The sequence below is a fragment of the Accipiter gentilis genome, chromosome 28, assembly GCF_929443795.1.
Source record: "Accipiter gentilis chromosome 28, bAccGen1.1, whole genome shotgun sequence".
In the NCBI taxonomy this organism is placed as follows: Eukaryota; Metazoa; Chordata; class Aves; order Accipitriformes; family Accipitridae; genus Astur; species Astur gentilis.
In genome coordinates, this window is record NC_064907.1 from 12,836,563 (window position 1) to 12,857,936 (window position 21,374).

At 38.9% G+C, this 21,374-nt stretch overlaps 3 protein-coding genes across 5 annotated transcripts in view; 2 read left to right on the forward strand and 1 right to left on the reverse strand.

Moving 5' to 3' along the window:
- EGLN1 (egl-9 family hypoxia inducible factor 1) overlaps positions 1-21,374 on the forward strand; it is a 595,298-nt gene that overhangs the window by 425,517 nt on the left and 148,407 nt on the right. The window lies entirely within an intron of this gene.
- RAB4A (RAB4A, member RAS oncogene family) overlaps positions 1-21,374 on the forward strand; it is a 471,873-nt gene that overhangs the window by 114,867 nt on the left and 335,632 nt on the right. The gene's annotated exons all lie outside the window — the stretch shown is intronic.
- Positions 1-21,374, reverse strand: part of ABCB10 (ATP binding cassette subfamily B member 10) — a 28,403-nt gene that overhangs the window by 6,544 nt on the left and 485 nt on the right. The window contains exons 1-7 of one of the 3 annotated variants that reach the window (XM_049831352.1): positions 12,191-18,657; positions 10,748-10,948; positions 10,204-10,406; positions 8,451-8,585; positions 6,693-6,839; positions 5,753-5,888; positions 3,185-3,280 (exon numbers count right to left, since the gene is read on the reverse strand). In XM_049831352.1, the coding sequence (XP_049687309.1) occupies positions 3,185-3,280; positions 5,753-5,888; positions 6,693-6,839; positions 8,451-8,585; positions 10,204-10,406; positions 10,748-10,910 (880 nt within the window). In that variant the 5' untranslated portion in view covers positions 10,911-10,948; positions 12,191-18,657. Of the gene's footprint in view, positions 1-3,184; positions 3,281-5,752; positions 5,889-6,692; positions 6,840-8,450; positions 8,586-10,203; positions 10,407-10,747; positions 10,949-11,565; positions 18,658-21,374 lie in introns of those variants that run through there. The other 2 variants (XM_049831353.1, XM_049831351.1) reach the window with 2 other exon arrangements.

Consider the following 21,374-nt stretch of genomic DNA (forward strand, 5'->3'; position numbering starts at 1 on the left):
TCTTGTTTCTTGTTTGGATTCCAGATACAGGAAAAAAATACATTATAATTTGTTCCTGAGATATCTGTTGTCACCAACAACAACTGGAGTTCCGTGAAAATAAAACCTAAGTAGCCAAAAGAGTAGATGTTTCAGGTGGGTTTGGACAGTAGAGAAATAGTCTCTTGGCTTTATTGTCTGATGTGCCAGAAATCAACTATAATTGGGTTCTGAGACTAAGGTTTATATCCTTTCCTATTCATTTATTTTATACTGAAAGGAAACTTAAAAGAAGCTTTCTGTAAGCCTATGCTACATGGACATCTGAAACTTTGTCTGGCTTATGTTCTGTCTATGAAATAGTTTTCTGGATGTCACTATTGGTGTGATTAAACAATTCAATACCTGCAGTGGGAAAGACAACTTCTGCCCCAATACTGCTGCTTACTCTGCGCTGGTATCACTGTAAAGGTGAAGACCACTGAAATAATTCAGATTAAAAATAAAAAAAATCCCACGCTGCAGCGTGGCACTGGATGTCATGGAAGGAAGTTTAAGCCAGCTTCATTTGTAAAGACAAGAGTGTGTAACTATCCCTTCATCAGTCAGTTGGTGGTTACCTTTTGGACAAAGGACCTTTGGACCTTTTGCTATTCTAAGTCTGCCTCCATCCACTGGAGACAATATTACTTTTCAGTGCCTAAGTCAAGTCTATGCACATTGAAAAGCATCCTACAGACAGGCTTGCAGCTGTGAAGAGAAATGAGACAGAGGCCAACTGTGACTTGGTGTCCATCAGATTAAGAATCTGAGGAATTCCAGAGCAGGGAGACTGAAGCAGAACAGAAATTTGAAGCACAGCATTTCAGAAGAACCTCTCTGTAGTAACCAACTCAAAAGATAAAACTCCATTCTTTCTGTGCTGCTGTAGCAAAGAAAGCCAACAGGATGCTGGGTTGCATCAACAAGGGCATCACCAGCAGAGATAAAGAAGTCATTATCCTACTCTACTCCACGCTTGCCAGGCCACACCTGGAGTACTGGGTTCAGGTTTGGTCCCTGCTGTACAAAAAAGATGTGGGCAGGCTGGAGGGGGTCCAGAGAAGGGCCACAAAGACGATCCAAGGACTGGGAAGCCTGCCATATGAGGAAAGGCTGAGAGAACTGGGTTTGTTCAGCCTTGAGAAAAGCAGGCGTAGGGGAGACCTTATCACGATGTTCCAGTATTTAATGGGTGGCTACAAAGAAGATGGAGACTCCCTTTTTACAAGGAGTCAACTGGAAAAGACAAAGGGTGGGATGAGGGGGAGGGCAGGTAATGGGTACAACAATGCAAACAATCAGCCACTGGAAGAATCTCCCCAAGGAAGTGGTGTATTCCTGTATTCCCCAACATTGGACACTTTCAAGATTTGGCTGGACAGGGTGCTGGGCCATCTTGTCTAGACAGTGCTTTTGCCAAGAAAGATTGGACCCGGTGATCCTTGAGGTTCCTTCCAACATGGTATTCTATTATTCTTTACAGCCAGAGCTCACTCAAAAAACCTGTTAGGTCTGTTGGGTGTTCTTTTCTGACTCTGACTCTTAGAGCGGCCCTTACAAAGTTTCCAGATCAGAGGACCATATAAAACTCAGAGAGAAACTAGTGTTGACAGCTCACCTGGACTCTGCTATATTGCGTTTCTCAACAACATACAGAGCTGGTGAACACTGATGTAAGACTTTTGCTAAGTGGGATGCAGGCAATTAAATAAAACAGCAACTCACATAGAAAGTACCTTCTACAAGCAGCTTATTGAACTACTTTGATGGATACAGGCAAACACTGTTTACACAAAATACGCTCAGTACTAGAGGGCGTTGTCTAGCTTCCAAACAATACAACTGTAAATAAGGTGTTGCTGGCACTGTATTTTTATTTACTATATTTAAATATTATTAGATATTAAAAATATTTGCTTGTTCTATTTGAATAATTAAATATTATTAAATATTATTTTAATTATTATTAGTATTTTTTATATTTGTTTAAATGTTACTACATTTAAATACTTATTCAAAAGGTGGATTTATAGAGGAATTTTGTATATCTTCTTTCGGGGATTTGACTAGTACCTCAGTAAGCTTCCATAAAAAGCAAACTTCCGTAAAAGTCTAACACCTCTCAAAGGTGAGCACATTCTTCTATAAACATACTGATAAAACCAGATGTGGTTTCAGATTCACAAACCTATCTTTAGGCCTAAAGCAGCCCATGAAAAGAATTCAGATGTGAATGACTGATTTGCCACAAAAATTGGTTGTTTCTCCTCACACAACCAATAATGTCAAACTTGATTAATAAAGGACATTACCTCCTCTTCAAAACTTCCTTGTTCATACCTAAAGAAGGGAGAAATGTGGGTAGTGCTACTGTGAAGACAGGGGTGCAAATCATTCCAAAAGCAATACCTGCTGTACTTGCACATTCACACGCTCCCAAGAAGCTGGACTCTCCACCTCAGCTCCACCCCTTCCTTCCTTTCATTTCCCAGTCATGCCTCAGTCCCGCTGTGGCTGAAGAACTCAAAAATTCAGTTTGGCATGTGCTGCTGAAAGGCCTCAAACTTGTGCTTGCAAATTAGGTTTCAAATCAACATGTCTCACTAAGGAACTGTTTTCACTGGATCAGTATGAACCATTCAAACTCGAAACACTCTTAATGAAAAACACCTGGTTTTGAAAGCATCTCTTTTCAGACTGCTAATTTCTTAGCCATTAGAGATGAGCATGGTAAACCTTTTAGTGGAAATATGAGATACAACCATCTCAGAGCTCCTCCCTCCTCTCCTTTTTCTTCCTTCCACTCTTTTCACTCTAAAGCTGATCCAAGAGACAGTGGTGATGACATCAAAGACATATTCCAAGAAGCTAGAAATGAGCATGTCCTCAGTTACACTTTCAAAGTAATACATTTAAAACCATATTCTGACTTAATTACAGGAAAAAAACCACCACATTTTCAGCTTCTAAAATTTCTGATTAAAGGAAATTTTCATCATCTGTTTCATAGTTAGGAAAATTCACAACAATTACCACTATATCTAGTTTCTTTCAAAAGAATGTAAGTCAGTACTACCTTTAAGTACAACACACATCCTTCTGAAATACTGGTGACCAATACAAGAAAAATCCACCTATGAACAGTAATAAAGCAAGGACTCACCATTAAACGGAAGTTGAGGCTTCCTTTCAATAAGTTCCCAAAGACGTCCACCAGCACCTAGTCCTTTCATTAGCTCAGAATAAAAGGAACTTAGACCTAAATAAAAAGCAGAACAGTATTATGCATAAGGAGTGGAAGACACAGGAGGCATAAAATTTGCATTATACTTTTTGTCACCAGCACTGAAGCATCAAATGTGTAGGGGATCTTTTACTCCAACGCACTATCAAACACGTTGATTTAAATCCTATCTACTCTCACTTAAGAGCTACCAATAACCCTTATTCACCATTCTTACTTATATCTGTAAAAGAAATCATTCTGAAGAAAAAAGAAGAAAATGTTATTACACTTAAGCTTGCATATACTCAAAAGCAAAGCAACTCTTTTTCATTCATCTATCAGGAAGAACAGCATCCAACTTTAGAGAAATAGCCTTGCATGCAAGCAACTAGGACAATTTTTAAAATCATTCAGCAGAACGGAACACTCTGAACGCCCTTCTTTGTCAGACAGGGTTATACTACTACAGGGGAGCCTGACTGAGTCACCCACAGGGGAGGGAGGGCATAAAACCTAAGGCTGAACTGATGCTTGGGAAGCTATGTGGAGAATGAACAATGTAAAGAAATATATCTCCCAAGTCAGCATGCTTCAAACATTACTGGAGAAAGCAAAAGCTAAGGACAAGGCCTGTGTATAGCACTGGGTCCCAGCTCTTAGCAGCTGTGTGAATCATCTTGGAGCCGGCTTCACTGAAGGGCTTTCCAGCTGAAATAAACACAGAAACCAACCTAGAACCAAAAACGGAGTAAGACATAAATATAAAATGTCTTACTTCTTCAGTGTTTGTGTGTCTTTCAAAACAGCAACCAATTTAAAAAACTCTGAATTCCAACAGAATAAACATACAGAAGAAACCACTTCCATCTTAAAATGCATATAGTGTTAAGAGTGATTTCAGGAGGGAAGAAAACCCAAGGTATATTAAAATAGGTTTACTGGTTTATTCTTGCAGAGCAACAAGCCCAGCACAAGGTCATGAGTCTGTAAGTGTAGACAGGGCATTTCATCATGCTGCTGCTGAGGACTATCTGAAAGCTTGCAACACAAAGCACCAGCCGTGGTAAGAAGCTGTCTGCTTGGAAAAAAGAGCCAAAGCACCTACATCCTAGAGCAGAGCACAGGGGAGAAGGCATGAGCCTCACAGAGTACCTTGAAACTGAGACACTGAGGTTTGCAAATTCACAACCACTCTTAAAAAGCATTATATAATAAGGACAGGAAATACTACTTAGAAAATGGTTTTTAATTTTCATAACCTGTGTTCACAGTGTTTGGTAGAAAACACAGAAAACTGTTACAACAAAAAGCGGCAAAGTCCCAAATTATGCAGTGAACTTCACAGTTCATTGCATGAACTTCCATATGTATTGATGATGACATGGCAAGCAGACTTAGCACTTCAATGATTTACATGCCTTGTAGGTGTCAAGGAAGGCAGGCTTCTTGTGGCAAGACACCTTTATTTCAGAGTCCCCATGAGAATAAGCTCTGTACAGAACTATATTCTTCAATAATCTTAAGTAGAATTTAACAATATGTTTTTATAGCAAATAGAAATTAATTCAATGACATTTTATCACTGCTTCTAAACTTATTCTTCGTTTATTTTACATTAATTTGTCCCAAGTTTTCACAGTGCCAGGTATCTGTCTGTTGACCAAACTTGGATGACTTAACCAGAGATGAAAGGGTTTTGGTAGTTGGTATGGGTGCCACTGGAATTTTGATATTCGAGGAAGCAAGCTTTGTGAATTTTGCCTTCAGGCGCATCTTTGTGTTTCCCACAATATCAGGCTTAGTCTTAGAAGAGTACAGATGAGCTGCATTGCCCTGCCAGTCTATCAGACGTAACAGACTCATTTTAAAGAACAACCCTTCCAATCAGTTGTCAAACTTCAAAGTACCTTATCTTCGTTTTTGCCTGTATGCAGTAGTAAAGACTGCTCTGTCAAAAAGCTGAACAGTTTGTTTCTGGGCCAGTAGATTACAGAGCCTGAGCTTCAAAGGAGGAGCCAGTCAGTAAGGAAAAACAAAAGGTTAGCACCAGAGTGTAGTGTTCTGCTGGCACATTGTTTACTCTTCCAGCTCAAGACACTCTATACTGAGTTACAGCTAAATTCTACATGTCTTTCTAAATAGAGTAAGTTTAACACAGACCCACATATTTTGTAAAAATTATAATACCAGTGTTACTTCTCTACACAATATACCAAGTATCTTAATTTAGACCTAAAGAAAATTAAAGTAATATGTATCTGTCACATACACACATTGAAAAAAATAATCTCTATATTCCTTTGGGAAAATGGAAGGCTTATATTAAGTTATAAATTATTATTTTCATTAACTCTTCAGAAAAAAAAAATTATGTATAATTTCTTGGGAAGATCATTTGGAAGAAACTTTTTAAGAAAGCCAGATCTTTTAAGAGCTTCTTCCCTCCCGCCCCCATACTGACTGTAATGCTTTGAAGTGAAGAAAATCTCATTTCTCATTCCATACCTCCAATGCTTATTCCAACCCAGAAAGCATACATTAGGAAAGATGAGAGTTCACCAACTGTCATGTAGGCACTGCCCATTAATAATCCTCCTTTGTATAAGACTGAGAGGACAATTAAGTTTCCAGAAAGGCCAGTCTAAGGAAAAAGAGGAAAAGGCAGATTTTGTCACATATATCTTAAATTTCAACCTCTAAAATGTCGCTTCAGAATTTTCCTTCTAATAAAAGAATTCCCATATTACGGGTGTCTAGATTTTTAGAAGACTGATTTAAATTTAAACAAAACCAATTTGAAAGCAAACCAAGCCAACAGCCAGCCAAACATCCACTGGCACTGCACTGTGCTGTCCAACAAGTGCTCAAAAAGCAAGCAACTCTTTTCCCCATGCCCGTCTGCCCGCCCCCCCCTCCCCCCCAAATGGAAAGGAACACCAAACATTATTCTCAACCATCATTAAAGGAGAAGAGTTGATAGTCTGCAGTTACATTGCAGGTTTAGAATACTGTTAAGCAAACTCACTGCAAACTGTTATGGAAAAATGCAATCCCACCCTCCCTCCCCGACCTGCGCACTCCCCAGCTTCCTTTGCATTGATGCTCATCTCATCAGGAACACAAACCTGTAAAACACTAAGGGTGGGGGGAAAGGTTTCCACTAGTTTAGTTCCCCGAATAGGAGGTATGGGCTCAGATAAATACTACCAAGCTAAGCGTGTGGGGCAGAAATAGAGGCTTAAACTGGCTTTATCATACCACTGTATCTTGAAGTGCAGTTTCACAGCAATTTAGACTGATTTAAGTCCAGTCTTCCCACAGTTTTATGTAGGTTCAATTTACACTCAATTCATTTATTTGCGGATTTATAAGTACCTTCATGAATTTTAAAATAATCGACACTTGGCAAAACATGGTTGGTTTACTTTCATCAAAATATACTTACTGCTCCAAAGAAGCCTGCCCGAGCTAGTGCCTCTTTTTTAGCCAGTTGTAGTACATAATCAACTTTATTTGTATACTTTCCCACTTCAGCCACTTCTTGTCCAAAAGCTCGAACTGTTCTTATGTTTCCAATACGCTCTTCAGCTAACTACATTAAAGCAAAGAACAAAACAAATATATGCAGACACACAATTTGGAATGTTCATATTACAGAACATTTAAAAGCTAAACAAGTATCACTACACTAATCTCCAAATACATTCCTTTGGACACCACTGGAAAATTTCTTATGCCCTCCTCTCTCCACCCGCCCCCCCCTTTTTTTTTTTTATTTATTCTATTAAGTTGAAAGTAAACTGCGTGCCCAGACAGTTAAAAAAGAACTTCAAAATTGCCTTAAGTGCTAGCAGAGACAGAAAAATATAAAAGTAGCTTTAAAAAAAACACCTTAATTTGATGTAAATAACACACATAAGAAAATTACTATTCACAATAACTTGCAATAACAACGTGGGGAGGGGAAAAATAAAGAATATTCTATCCTACACTAAATCATGCAAGAAAGCCTGCTGTCATTTCCTGAAACAATTCCACTCATTTGATCAAAGCAACATTGGGAATTAATTTAGCCCAACTACTAATGTCTCATTTCAACTCAGTATTTTATTTTAACTTCTAAACAGCAAAGTATTAATTCTAAAATTACCTCAATTGTAACCAATTAGACTAAGTTGTTAACAGACACTGCGATGGTCTTACAAAAAACAAGGCCCCCTTTTGTGAGTAAAAATATGATATAAAAATATAATTCTCCTTCTTCCATCCTCCATTCAACCTGAAAATTCAAATGGAACACTAAAATTGCTTGTTCATGTGAAGTCCCACACTCGGTTTGCAAAGGCATGAGCTTCCCTTCAACACAGGATGAGGAAGATAAACAGAAGACGGATAATATTCCTTCTGCGCAGTCAATTTGCAGAAGTCCTACAAAGGACATGCCAAGTTTAAAACAGCTGACAATTGTGGTTATTTTAACTGGATCTTTCCTAATTATATTTCTATGGTTTTTAATGATGTGAGGAAAAGGTCACTATCACTACTCTTCTCTGATAGTGCTTTGCAATATTTCAGTGCAGTCAGCAAACACAACGGAAGCCCTTCTACAACAGCCTCTTTAGAAACAACAGCTTCCTCTACTTTCCTCCCAAATATCTGGATATGTGTTGAGATGCCCAGAAAAGCTTAAGAAATGTAAAACCTCACAAACATTAAAGAGCTGACAATAAGGTCAAACGTCAAGGATTCATTTCAGAGAAGGACTTGCTAGCAAAGTTTTCCTAAAAGACAGAACCATCTAGGATGCTTCTGATGGCTTCAAACTCATAACCATAGTCCAACGAAAGTGTTTTTCAAACCCAGGTACCAAATTACACAGGACTTTAAAGGTTGATTTTTTCATGCTCTCACAAAGCTAAAGCCTAACCTCTTTATCCTTTCCTACATTTCCAAATTCTCAAGGCCTGGTACCTCCACATTATATTGTTATGGACAACCAAAGCACCGTTGCTTTTGACATCTATGAATAAGTGTTACTGATGTTTACCTTTCATACTATTCAGGTGCAAAACTACTGGCTCAGCATGGCTTAGGGCAATGAACAGTACAATTATCTTCAGAAGTTCTTTAACTTCAGAGATATTAACCTAAATACCCTAGAGCAACTTTGAAGTTAACTAGAAAGCATCTGTTAAAAGATTACCTGTGTTGCTTCTGCGAGAGAATCTTGGGTCATTTTAGTTAGTTTTCGCAAGTATCTTCCATAAATCACAGCCAGGACAGCCAAGGGTGGCACAACGCTCAGAACAAATGCAGCAAGGCTAGGAGACACAAAAAACTGGAAGAAAAAGGTATGTGTCAGGGGTGGTGAGTGTTCAGATTAAAAAACCCACTAGAGTACTGCAGTGCAACTTGCCTCACTAGAGTTTTCTAAAACTAGTAGGACTGTAATTTAGTGCTGCCATGCTTTCATTTATCTTGTTTTATTTCTTCCAGACAAAATATCCATTCCTCCACAGCATTTGGGATGTATCCCATGGTTAGAACAAAGGATTATAAGCAAAGCGGTCTGGATTTAATTTCTTGCTTTCTCACTGGTTTGCTGTGTGGTCTTAGCCAAATATCTTAACCTGCCAGTAAACAGGCCTACTAGGAAATCTCTTGGGGATGCTGAAAGACATAAGTTACTATATAGTTTCTAAAGCACTTACACAATTTTTAAATAGACAGTGTAATCCAGAAAGTTTGAGTAGAGAAATATCGTACACTGCTTCTGGGTAACTGAGGAACAGGTGGAGTCACCAGTGCTCCCTAGCACCCACGAATGTTCACAACCTGGAATAATGGATTTAATTTAGTGTTGCAAAACCTTATCACTTGTAACAATCATCATCAAAGCTCCTAAATGGGTTCTTTTAATAGGATTTATTGAAATTAGATCTAATGTGCTTTCATTTAATCTTGCTTTCAGTATTGAAAACAAAAAAACTCCAGCAAAATTCAAAATCAACTTAACTGACAGGCTTTATAATTATTTCATAATAATGTCTTCTTTCTGGGCAAGCTTTTATAGTCCACCTTTTAACACTGTAGCATGGAAGCATTTTGAGCAGAATGCCTTACATAAAGTTATTCTATTTTATCTATGGTAGACTCTATTTGCTTAGATAAATACAGAAAGCCATAATTCCTATCAGTGACAAAGTATTAAAGCTTTAAAGCTTCATAATGGAAACTCTTAACAGTTTCTAATAACATCAATATTGGAAGCTTATTTTTATTTTGCTATCTGTTTTTAACTCCAGGTAGACAGCAGAAATTACCACACCTTCATTTAAGATGATTGCCACCAACGTATCTTTTCTCAGATAAACCTAACAAAATTAATGCCACCAAAAACTTCAAGGGAACTGATGCACTGCACTGAAGCCTTCATTAACATGCTTCCTACCTAAATATATTCTTTACCAACGGACTAAAGCAGAAAGACTAACACTTATAAAAATCCTCGGCAGTAGTTTGATATTCGGTGTTGCCTTTGCTCACCTAGGCCTTAACCAGAATCAACCAACACCAATGACTTTTACATCAGTCCCTTCACACCCTATTTTACCTACAAGCATGGGAACGTTATCACTGATTTTAATATCTTCAGTAAGAACAGAGTTAAGCTATTTGCCTACTATACTTTCCTTGATAAATTTGGGCAGCAACAGTAGTTCATTTCAAACCTTCATTCTCCATATTTTGGCCTGTGAGTAAACATCAAGTGGCTACAGGCACATCATCTATTGCAAGGCAGTACTTAAAAGTTATTGTAGATAACCAGTGAAATACACTTGTATCCAAGAACACACATTCAGTTTCTGTACTGAATCACATTCACCCATTACTTAACAGAACTGAAACAAACTTGAAACTACAAGAAGTGACAAGCAGGGAAGAGACCACCATACCATCATTCCAACCCCCACAGATGCCTGTGCTCCTGCCCGGAGCCCATCTGAAAGGTTTTCAGTCACTGAACGGCCCAAGAGGGCTGTATCCGAAGATAAGCGGTTTATCAGCTCTCCTGTTCTGGTCTTGTCAAAGAAAGCCGTTTCTTGCTTCAGAATAGAGGAGAACAAGGTTGTTCTCAAACGCTTCACAATTCTTTGTCCTGTCAGAAACAGAAGTCAGTGAAGCATGGCACACAAGACTTTACACAGACACCAACAATATAAAAATCACAGGATTACGCAGCACTGAACAAGTCACATTACAGAGTTTTAATATACCAGAAGAGAGTGAGCTTTAAGATGTCATGTAACAGTAAATAAAAATGAACAATTATTCCAGCATACTTATGTTTGCACTATTAGTTTACCTTTGACCTGGTTATAAAAGCTACTGATTCCAAGAGGATCTCTCAGCCCGTGCCAAGAATTTATTTCGGATCATTAGATATCCTGACTGTGAAATAAGGTGACTCTCAGTACCACTTTTTGCTTCTGTTTTTACCTGCAGTCTGCATGAGGTAGACACGAGTAGCATTAGCAGCAGCACCACATAGAAAGATTCCACTCAGCAAGGCACACAGGCTGGTCAGGCTGTCAGTGAATTCTTCACTGGGGTTTGTATAAATAATGTCAATAACTTTCCCCAGAAAGAAGGGGGCTGACATGGTAATGACACTGGAAACTGTCAGAAAGCCAACAGCAGCTGCAAATCAACAAGGAAAAGGACAGGAAAATTATTCTGAATTTGCAGGATCATTAATAGTATATATGAAATAATTTTTCACTTGAAATTTCTATTAAGCTTGCGAGTGCCAGTATTAAATAATCAGTGTTCTTTTAGGCCTAGTTCTGAATGGGCTATTTTAAGTCACTGTATAAATTAACTTGGGCAAGGCACATTTTAAGATCCTGAAAGCCTCTCTATACAATCAGTCCTGGAATTGCTTCTCTTGTCTAACCTTACATAGCACCATCCAACAAGGTTAACTTTTCACAGATGTCATCCTTAGAAAGCATTAACAGTTACCAAATTTTCCATATCTCACATATAATCCTTCAACTCCTGTTTGGTTTGGTTTTTATTATTCATGCTTGTTACTGTATTATAGCTTCCAATGGTCTATTTCTGAGATAGCAACGGACTGAAGTAAAGATCTGATCGGAGAACCATCTAAAACATGCTATTTTATTGGGGGGAAAAAACCAACAAAAAAGCTTTTGATTTACTCTTGACTGGAAAATTTATATACATTTGTTTTGTTTTACTCTTCACTATTGTTGGTCTAAAAGAAACATAACATAAGTTTGAATTAGAAGTACATTTGCTGATGAGCAGAGCTCTTGAATTCCATGTGCAAGGTCAGCTGTGGAACAACCTGCGTGACTTGATTTGACACTGTATCACAGAGAGTATGAAAATCGCACTGGACCAAGAGTTAGCCTTTTGAACGTTAATCTGCAAAGAAATTTCTTGAGCTAAGGACACAGCTTGGTTCTGAAAAGGCAAGCCAGGCTGAGAGCTAGGAAAAACCCCATCTTAAATGAAAACTGAACAAACTTGATATGAGAACCACTGAACCACAACAAACAATGCCATTTATACAGTATAATCTTCCAACAGCCGACCCCACACTTAAAGCAACCATTCATAGGATTGCTACAAAACTACTAGCAGATAATGTCTTTAAAGGCAAAAAGACACTGTACTGAAAATCCTGAAGTTGTCTGAGTTTTAGTTCCATTCTAGTGAGCTTCTTGTATCACTTCTGTGATGCAGACAGCAGAGAGCCTCCCAGCAGCGCGTGGCTGTAAGCAGTATTTCTAACATCTGCCACAGACGGTTTGATACCTTTTACCACCTCCACACACAAGTGGAAAGCTTTCAGTTTTTACTTGAAGTGTAAATACAGCTGTGCATTTATTTGGGGTACAAAAAAATGCATACCTGCCACCTCCTGAAGCAAACTCTTCTCTGCACCTTCATTGCAGCCCCCCCGAGCAGTCCTGGGAGAGCTCCACACACTGCCCAAACAAGCTTTATCCTTGCTGTTGCATCCAACCTGCAGCCTGTCGTTCTTATTCAAGATTTCTTCGTGATCTTTCCATTATGTTACACTCAGGCCAGCAAGCATATGAAAGATAAAGGACTCGGGACCTTAACTTGAAGCTATAGAAAGCATAAGAAGCCAGAGCAGAAAGGGAAAGACTTCCTGCTGCCATCCTGCTTTCTGATGCCATCAACACATCTCATAAGCATATTATTTACTAGCTGAAACTTTGTAAGAATGATTGACCTTATTAACAGGCTGGCTGCACCAATGTATTCAAGCTGTGAAGCAACAGGGAAAAATCCAACAAAAGCCAGGTCATCTCCTTTCAGGAAAAGCTGGTCTATAAGGCAGCTGGAGATGGCCAAAACATTGCTTATAAGCTGCACGGCAGCTCAAGTCTCCACTAATCCAGACAATTTCGCAGTTATGGATGGAACTGGACATATGAACTGCATATATAAATGGACTGTATGGCTAAAAATCCCTTATGTCTCTGTTTGGTGGTACAGCCTTCCTGGCTTGGATTTACCTTCAGCTCTTCTTCATGGGTTTTACTGTAATTACTTCCAACAGCCTTAACTGAACTAAAAGTAAATACTAGTACATAAACTGAACTGAAGACTACTAAACTACTTAAACATTTGACAAAGTGTCAATAATATATTGGAACAATGCAGTCCTGAAGATGAAAGCTTATATCATCCAGATGTCACTTAATTTTCTCCTTAAGCAATATACCTGTCTTTATTATTTTAATCACAAATCACATGCAAAATAAGGTTCCCTAATTGAAACTCTCACTTTGATTATACCAGAACAACTAGAAAATAGCACAGATGCCAAGCTGTTGCTTTTTTTTTTTTTTTTAAACTGTTGACTAATTGAAGAAATAGGAACCAGCAAATACTTGTTCTATCTCCTCATTCAAAGAAGAGCTGTCATTGTGATAACTGGCTAAAGGGAGGAGTATGAGGTGTTCAGCAACCAGATATGAAGACATTTCAGTGACACTGAAGGCTGTTACTGACAGAAAAAAGGTCAGAGTAAACCTTATAGTATTAGTTTCACATAGCTTACTCTGTTACCCAGAAAACTATGTCAAACAAAAGAGTATATTTTGGAAGCTTTATTTTTTAGAGTAAATCTGTTTTGTAGGCTATGAGATGAAAATAAAGTGGAACTTAAAAAAACAGGGCTACATCAAAGTGGCAACAGAAGCAAAGACAAGGCAAGCTGGCTGCGGCAGCAGCTGAGCAGTCCTCCTGGAAACGTTAGGCAAACAATTTGCTTGTCTGCCTGCACAGAAATCCAGATCACTGCACAGACAAAGTGATGTCTTTATCACTATTAAGACCAACATGCTCTCTGCCAAGGCTACTGTGGGCTTGTTTCTTGACAGCAGATCTGCAACTTCATTTCATAGTAGATGTATTCAGGTGCAAGGAATTGGTTACCAACTGATAAACCAGGACACTTACAAGCAGTAATTGGGCAGAGCTATCGGAAACCTCTCTTCAGAACATGGACTAAGTGACTCCAGAGAGTCATAAACCAATTTTCTACATGCAAGAACACCACCACGTGAGTGAAAATTTCTAATTTTGCTGGTTCTTACCAGAGCATACTTCTCACCCAGTACAGTATGTGGAAGTGTTCAAAGCCAAAAAAACTGCTTGCAAGCCTGTTGGGGGAAGGGCTATTTTAAACACAAATACATAAAAATTTGACCTCAGATGAATTAAGGTCATTCAAGACAATGAAGAACAGAAAAATAAGGTAATGATGATGTTTGGCAGTGCATGGTAACACAGCATAGTTTTTACTATTCAGTAAGGTTATGAATGCTACCTCCCAGAATCTTGTAAGTATTTTACCAGTTTCATTTGAAGATCAGGGCTGGCAGGTCACAAAACAAGCTTTGGATTTGTGAGAAGTACCCTTCTACCAGTAACTAAGAATGCCTGTCCTTTACCAGTTATCTGTGTAGTTTTATTCTAAGACACAATGACTTTTTTAGCTTAACACAGATTTCCACAAGGGCATTTGGAGTGATGAATAAAGTCTACTGCATTCTCTCATATGCATGCACAGGGATTGGGCTCTTCAGTTGTTCTTTTGTGGGAGAAAGATGCACTGATAAATTTTATATTTATTGGTTAGGTAAAGTCCATTTCCATTAGGTGAACCCTGGCCCACAAGAAATTTGTTTTGGATTAATATAGGGAGGTTGAAGGACTAGTATCAACCCTGCAAAGCGACAGTTCTACAAATATTTATTTCAAGAGAGAATCTTCTTCCAGAGTACACTGTAAGCACTTAAGAATGTTCTGTATAGTTCTATGTTAGGTATGACTGGTGTGGTTTTCTTTCCGTCTTAAATATCTGGACTGCACCTATTATTATGCAAGAAGAACCTTTTAGAATCATCGTCCTTACATTATTAAGAACAACTGTCATACTGTGCTCAGAAAAAAAATACAGTTCGTGTCTGATGGCATGGTTGTATACTGCATTCCTGGTGCATTCTGGAAAGCTGCTAGCTTTTTGAGTGGAGTTGTCTTAATTTGCAGGTATTGTCAATATACTGAATCTTGCAAGTTACTATTTCCAGTGATGATCACAGTTTTTAGAAAATGTTTATAGGAATATTCTATAGACAGTCTGATGTGGTCATTGAATCTGTGGTGCTTTTTCTTTTGTTATTTTTTTCAAGCACGAAAAAGCAGTTTGGGTTTTCAAATGGCAAAGACTGTTTTCTTTGGTACAATAATAATACAGTTGCACAACTTACTGAAAATATCTTCAAGACAGCTCATGAAAAGGCTGGCATACTGTGGGTCATCTGACTGACCAGGATTATACAACAGTTTGGAGAAATTAACAGTTGCAGAAAACGGCCGTGGGACATAATTAAACAAGAGAGACAAACAGTACCTTTGAGATAATATCTCAAGAACAAGATAATATCTCAAGAACAAGACTAGCATCCAGGGTTTGGAGGGCACAGTGAGATACCAGCACAGGAGCGAGCTCCAGATTAATCTCTCATGCTCACAACATTTACACGATGCAACCTACAGAAGTCTATCACCTTGAAGAAAGCCTGCTCTTTGAAACGATGAGGAGTTCAGGGTTGACAGAGATCACCCTGGGTAGCTCCTCAGTGAGGGTCCTGTGATCAACCAGGACAGACCTGCCAGGAGTCCTTTGCTATAGAGCAAACAAAACGTCAAGGAGCCTTTACAGAGTAGGCTATAGAGGGTTTGTCAGAAGAGCTCTCAGAGAAGATATTTAATAAGTGCCCCTCCAGGCAGAGCAGAAAACAGTGATTTGAGGAAGCCCAAGAAAGGGAAGAGCAAACAAGACTGCCACTTTGCACAGGAGAGAAGGAGGAAGAGGTAGCAAGGCACACAGCCTGGCGGAAGGCCTACGCAGAGCTGTGCAAAACTCTGCTTGAAAGCAAAGATGGAGGCTCGACTCTGACTGTAAGCAAGTATCTTCACTTTCTGTTAAGAAAGATGGTATCTCTGTTTTGCAAATTGTTATTATCAATACAAACAGTACCACAAGCTAGTCTTTTTAAGACACCCAAAACCAGCTCATCGAAAACAGGCCTGTTTAAGAACCCATTGAAATTTTTCTTTTTTCACTTTTTTTTTTTTTTTTTTTTGGCCATTGTGGAAAAATATTTGGAGAACTACACCCAAATCACCCACACCCAAAATGTAAAAGCAGTTCAGGGTGGGGGGAAGGGGAATGCTATAATTTTTATTTCTAAAAGCTTACTATCCTGCAAAAACCCACAATAAAAGGATGGCTCATATAGCCAGGCTAGAATCCTCTGAATGTTTTCAACAGCTTCCCTGGACTACTGTTTCAGGACAATGAACCAGTCTGTAGTTCAGATACAGCAGAAGTATAGGGCTTACTCAGAAAAGTAAGAAAATCCTAGTAATTTCTGTGTTTTATCACAACATGTTAAAATAGCATAAACCACTAATTGCGCACTCATAGTATTCAGATGGAGATATTTAGAAACCAGAATTCCTTTCAAAGACAAAGTATTTTAAAATGTCTGTTGTATTTTCTCATTATATTGATTTTCCTCACCCATAAAAATCAGCCGTTTCTAACCACCAAATGTTAGAAAGTAATAAAATAACTCTAGGTTTGCAGGAGAGAGTGTAGCTTCTTTTTTTTTTTTAACCGTGCGTTTAAAATTAAAGCATTTAACTTGTTCATATCTATTTTGTGTAGAATACAGTCTTTATGTCAGACCAATCTAGCTATGATTCCTTCTATCTTCACAATTTATACAAATAATGCAGCAAAAACATTCCGCAGAGAAATTAAGTTGTAAGCACCTAACAGATCACAGTGGTCAGCAGCTACCATTTCTGCAATGTCTTACATAAGCAGTTTCATTAACAGTTCACCACCAATTTAAAATAAGGAACTGTCACCAGCTAGCCACAGAAAAGCAAACTTTTTGTGATAAAGCTACAAGGTTGCTTGGACCTTTTGTGAGTTTCATACCAAACACTGACAAAATCAGAAGAAAAACTAGGGGGGAAACAACAAAAAAACATGTAGCCTTTTTCATTTCTACAAAAGGCACACTGCACATGAGAAAACAATGAGTAAGTTACCCTTGTATATACCACACATGTAGGAATTATGATCTTAAAACCACAAGAACTGCCTTCAGAAAATTCAAGTTAAGTGTGGTTGTTGAGTTGCTTTCAAATGATCGGAACCACTTCACAGTAACTAAATACAGTAACAAAAAACAGTGGCCATGTACGTGGACTTAAGAGGTGAACCCAAATTTTGGCCAGGAATTTCCCAGCTACAGGGTGACAGCACAGGAACAGCAAGATTTACAAGACTGGGGTTCAATCCAGGTTCCAAAGAGAAGGGTATTCTAGTGCTTATAAGCCTTGCCTCTGCTCCCACTGGCTTCCTTCCCATTGTGCACACTGCAATTAATTTGACTCACTGTCAAGGTTGGAATGGGTGTATGAAAACTGATTTTTCAGAGAGATGCCACTTGTCTGACTTTAATAAACTTTTAAATGGAGGTGGGAAAAGCATATCCTTAACAATGTGTGGCTTGTCTGTTGATGTTCAGACTCATGCTACAGAGCAAAAGTTTCAAAATTAAGTCATTTAAATGTTACTATAAACTAAATACATAGTATTTGCCCAATTTAATTTCCTAACATAACTGAAGTTTTCAAAGATACTCCTACTCAAGTACTTGACATAAGAAATGTCAGCTTGTACAAGTATAAATAACCGAAAGCATGACTTTCTAGTAGCAATACTCACAGCTGATGCATTCTACATTTCTAGCTGCATCTTGCACAAAAAAATTTGAAGTTGTTCACCACCCCAATCATCCCCAATCAAATGAATTATTAAAATCGTTTCTGAACTCCATTACAAAGAATACACCTAAAAAATTCAGGTAGTCTTAGGTAAAACATTTTGGGTTTTTTTAAATGCATTTCTTTAAGAATTGTTTTTATAGACATTTATTCCTTATTAGAAACTACAAAAGATAATTCTACAGCAATGCAGTCTTTCTTGTTCAAGGATGAGAAAGTGCATTACTTGGTGTAACTTCAAAGCACAGAAAAATCAGATTATGAATAAGGCAGTGGGCTTCTGATTTAACAGCAAATTTTAACCTATAGGAAAACAGCTATTAGAAATTATGCCCAAAATTCTAAAACTACTGAAATAACACTTTTTGCACATCTCTAGAGAAGACCTGTGTACAAAACAAGCCTTCTTACTCAGTGTGCAGGAAGTGTTATACAGGAAAAGGGCACACTTTGCTATTGGATTAAAAATTTCAGAGTTCCTTGTGCTTACTTTACAATTCAATAGAACTATTGTTTCCTTTGAGTGTGGTTTGGATAAAGTGCAACAGACAGATTCTCACAGGGAAAAACAAGGATGCTGGAGGAAATAAAAGGGATCGTTTTGAAAAGGCATTTTTGTAGCCTCGCACACACAGCAGGATTTAATAATTTCAACAATGGCCCTGTCCTCTTCCCTGGGAATGGAACTGAACTGAAGACACAGGTTTACCTGATCTGACTGCACAGGATCAGCCAAAGAATTCATGAAAATTACTTCTCCCCTATGTTAAACCTGGGAGGTATTACAGAATTTACAAACTCCTAATTACAAACTACACAAAATTGTGGCCACTAACAGTGAATTCCCATCATAGCATTTAGCCAGCTTTTTACCACTTTAAGTAAGAACAACAAAATTTAACACATATGTCCTGTTCACAACATATTCGCAACTCTACCCAGCTCTAGAAGTAACTGGACATGAAACATGGAACATATTAAACTGATTTTTTTTTTTTTTGGGGGTGGGGGGGGGGGGGGGGGGGGGCAGTAAGATATTTGGTACATTTATTTTCATTCTTAAGAGGCTCCGGAGGGTCAGAACCTCCTTCTGCAAGGAGAGTATTGCAAGGGGTGCTGCGTGCTGGAGGCGTTGGAACTCCTGACGAGAGCAAACTGCTTCTTCCTGAGCCAGCAGATGGTGAAGAGGCCCTGTGTAAAACAAGATGTGACTGTCTCTTTTGGTGTCAGACACAACAGGAGCAGGTCACCTTCACCTCTGTACCTGTACCTCCTCAGCTGACACCATTTCCCCACCACACCAAGATGGGTGAACCTAGTCTCGCTCAACCTCCTCACAAATCATCCTCTGCTTCCCAGGCCTCCGCTGCCATCACTGCAACAACTTCACCTTCTGTGACTGTGAATTTCAAGGTACAACTGCAATAAGCAGAATATCACAACCTGTGCCACATGGAATTACAGAAAAGGCACATATCACTTCACAGCGGTAATGCTATACACTTATGTTACCAACTACTACCAATGCAAAAGATCTGGAAGAGCTCAACTTTCTCGCAGAACGAAACAGCACCTGTAAGCCTCTGAAGAGATCCCACAGCATTTGTTTTACCAGTTACATGAACTTGAAGAGGATACTAAATGTTTGACCCTTGGTTCATTGTTTCATACAGTGAAACCATTAACCTTCCTCCTTCTTCGAATGCAGGGAAAACAGAGATACTGAGTTTTTAAGGACTAGTTTCTCAGTACGAAGATGCAACAGGAACAAAACACAAACTATTTTTACATATTTTAGAAAAAATGGGTAGATGTGATTTCCCTACAACCACCTACAAGGCATTTTACCCACATTTGTTATTCCTGCACTCTATAATGACCCGAAGTATTTTACTTGTTAGCTTTTCCATCCTCCCACTTAATTACAACTTAACAACACAAGTTCTCCCTTAAGTATGATGTCAACAAAGAAGAAAAATTTCATGTAAATTCACAGAACCAAGACCAACAGAACACTGAAAAGCAGTTATTACATTTGCATATTTTTTCCATCCTCATGATTTGATATCATCAAGTTGTTGTGTTGTGGGGTTTTTAAACTTCAATTCAGGCCATTTTGTTATCTCAAAAGACAAAACTGCATGTAGCTGATTTTTAGTAACCCTGATAGTCGACTGACTTAGATAAAACCATGAGCAGACTGCACAGATTAAGGATACTTAGCCCTATTTTGAAACATAGTTACAACCAAGTATACGGTACCCTGCCTGTGATAAACAAGTTGACAGCAAGTGCCCATTAAAGGGAACTAAATTAAGCTCATACTTAGTTAGGAGCCTTTGGCTCCTAAAAGCCATCCTTAAAATAACTGATTTATTTATTTGTTTCAATTTCAATGGGAAAAGCAAAGAACTTCACCATAAAATCAGAAGGTAATCTATCTGATCAGATACTCACTTCTTCACCAAAATCTGAATAGATGGAAGGTTAGTTACTGGCAAAGGGCTTTTTACTTTTTAGTCCATAAGCTAGTGAAGAAAAATAAGCCTGCACAAGACTGAAACCTTACTGAACATTGTACCTTTTCCCCCCTCCATCCAGCCCTGTCCCATCAATTTCCCCCCACTTTTGTTCTGCACACCCAAGACGGTGATATTAGCTGCATAAAACAGGTGTTCAACAACATAGAAATAATTCTAATTTTTTACAAAAATTCATTTGGATCCAAATTATTTTGGCTACGTAATGCCAACATGTAACGAAGCTCGCTAACTATCCACTGTGAATAAAATCTTGTACAAAGTACCTCCTATTTCTCAAAACCACCTCTTTATGTAAGCCTACCTACTTCACCTCTGATCTCTCGAACACCATTTACTCACTCCATGGGAACTACCCAAGTTTTTGCAAAAGCCTGCAGGCCTCACACTGCCATGATAGCACATGTGCTGTCCACTCATAAAGGTGGTTTTAAAAAAACCAAACCGCGTAGTAATTTGACAGTGTTTTCTTACTAGCAACTATTATCCGCACAAGAAGCGATGTGAAGAAAATTTTGTTTCTACTCTTCGTAGACAATACCATGTAAAGGGCACAATTTACGCAACCGTGGTGTTTGACTTCACCATATAGACGCTAAAAAAAAAAAAAAAAAAATCGTTTTCAAAATATCTCACAAAAGTGTTAGGCAAGAAGTTCTTGGGGGACAGAGCTCCAATTTATTTTTTTTAAAAAAGCTCAGGATTCCCGCTTTTACTTTGTTCCATGTAGTCTCAGGCCTGAGTTCATTGCAGGCTGCCTGTGAAGCCAGCGTTGAACAGCAGCACAGAGGCATTAACCGACACTACTAGCAAAATGGGAGAGTCCTCTAACTTCCCAAACTTTTGCCTTCCCTTCAAAACAACGACAAATTAAGAGGTGGCAAGAGGAGGAGGAGAGGGGTGCAGAATGCACGTTTGTAGCTTTTTACAGGCATCAGAACGCTCGCCTCGCTCGAAGACTCCACGTCGTGCTCCGATGCTACCAGATGGCTCCGGTTCGGGAGGGAAATACCCTCCTCCTCCTTCACCCCGGCCTCGGGCCGCCCCCCCCCCCCCCCCCTTCCCCCAGGCGGTTGGGCGGCGGGGCAGGACCCCCGCTCAGGCCGCTTACCTCGGCCCCGGGAGACCCTCCGGGCGGGGGACCGGAG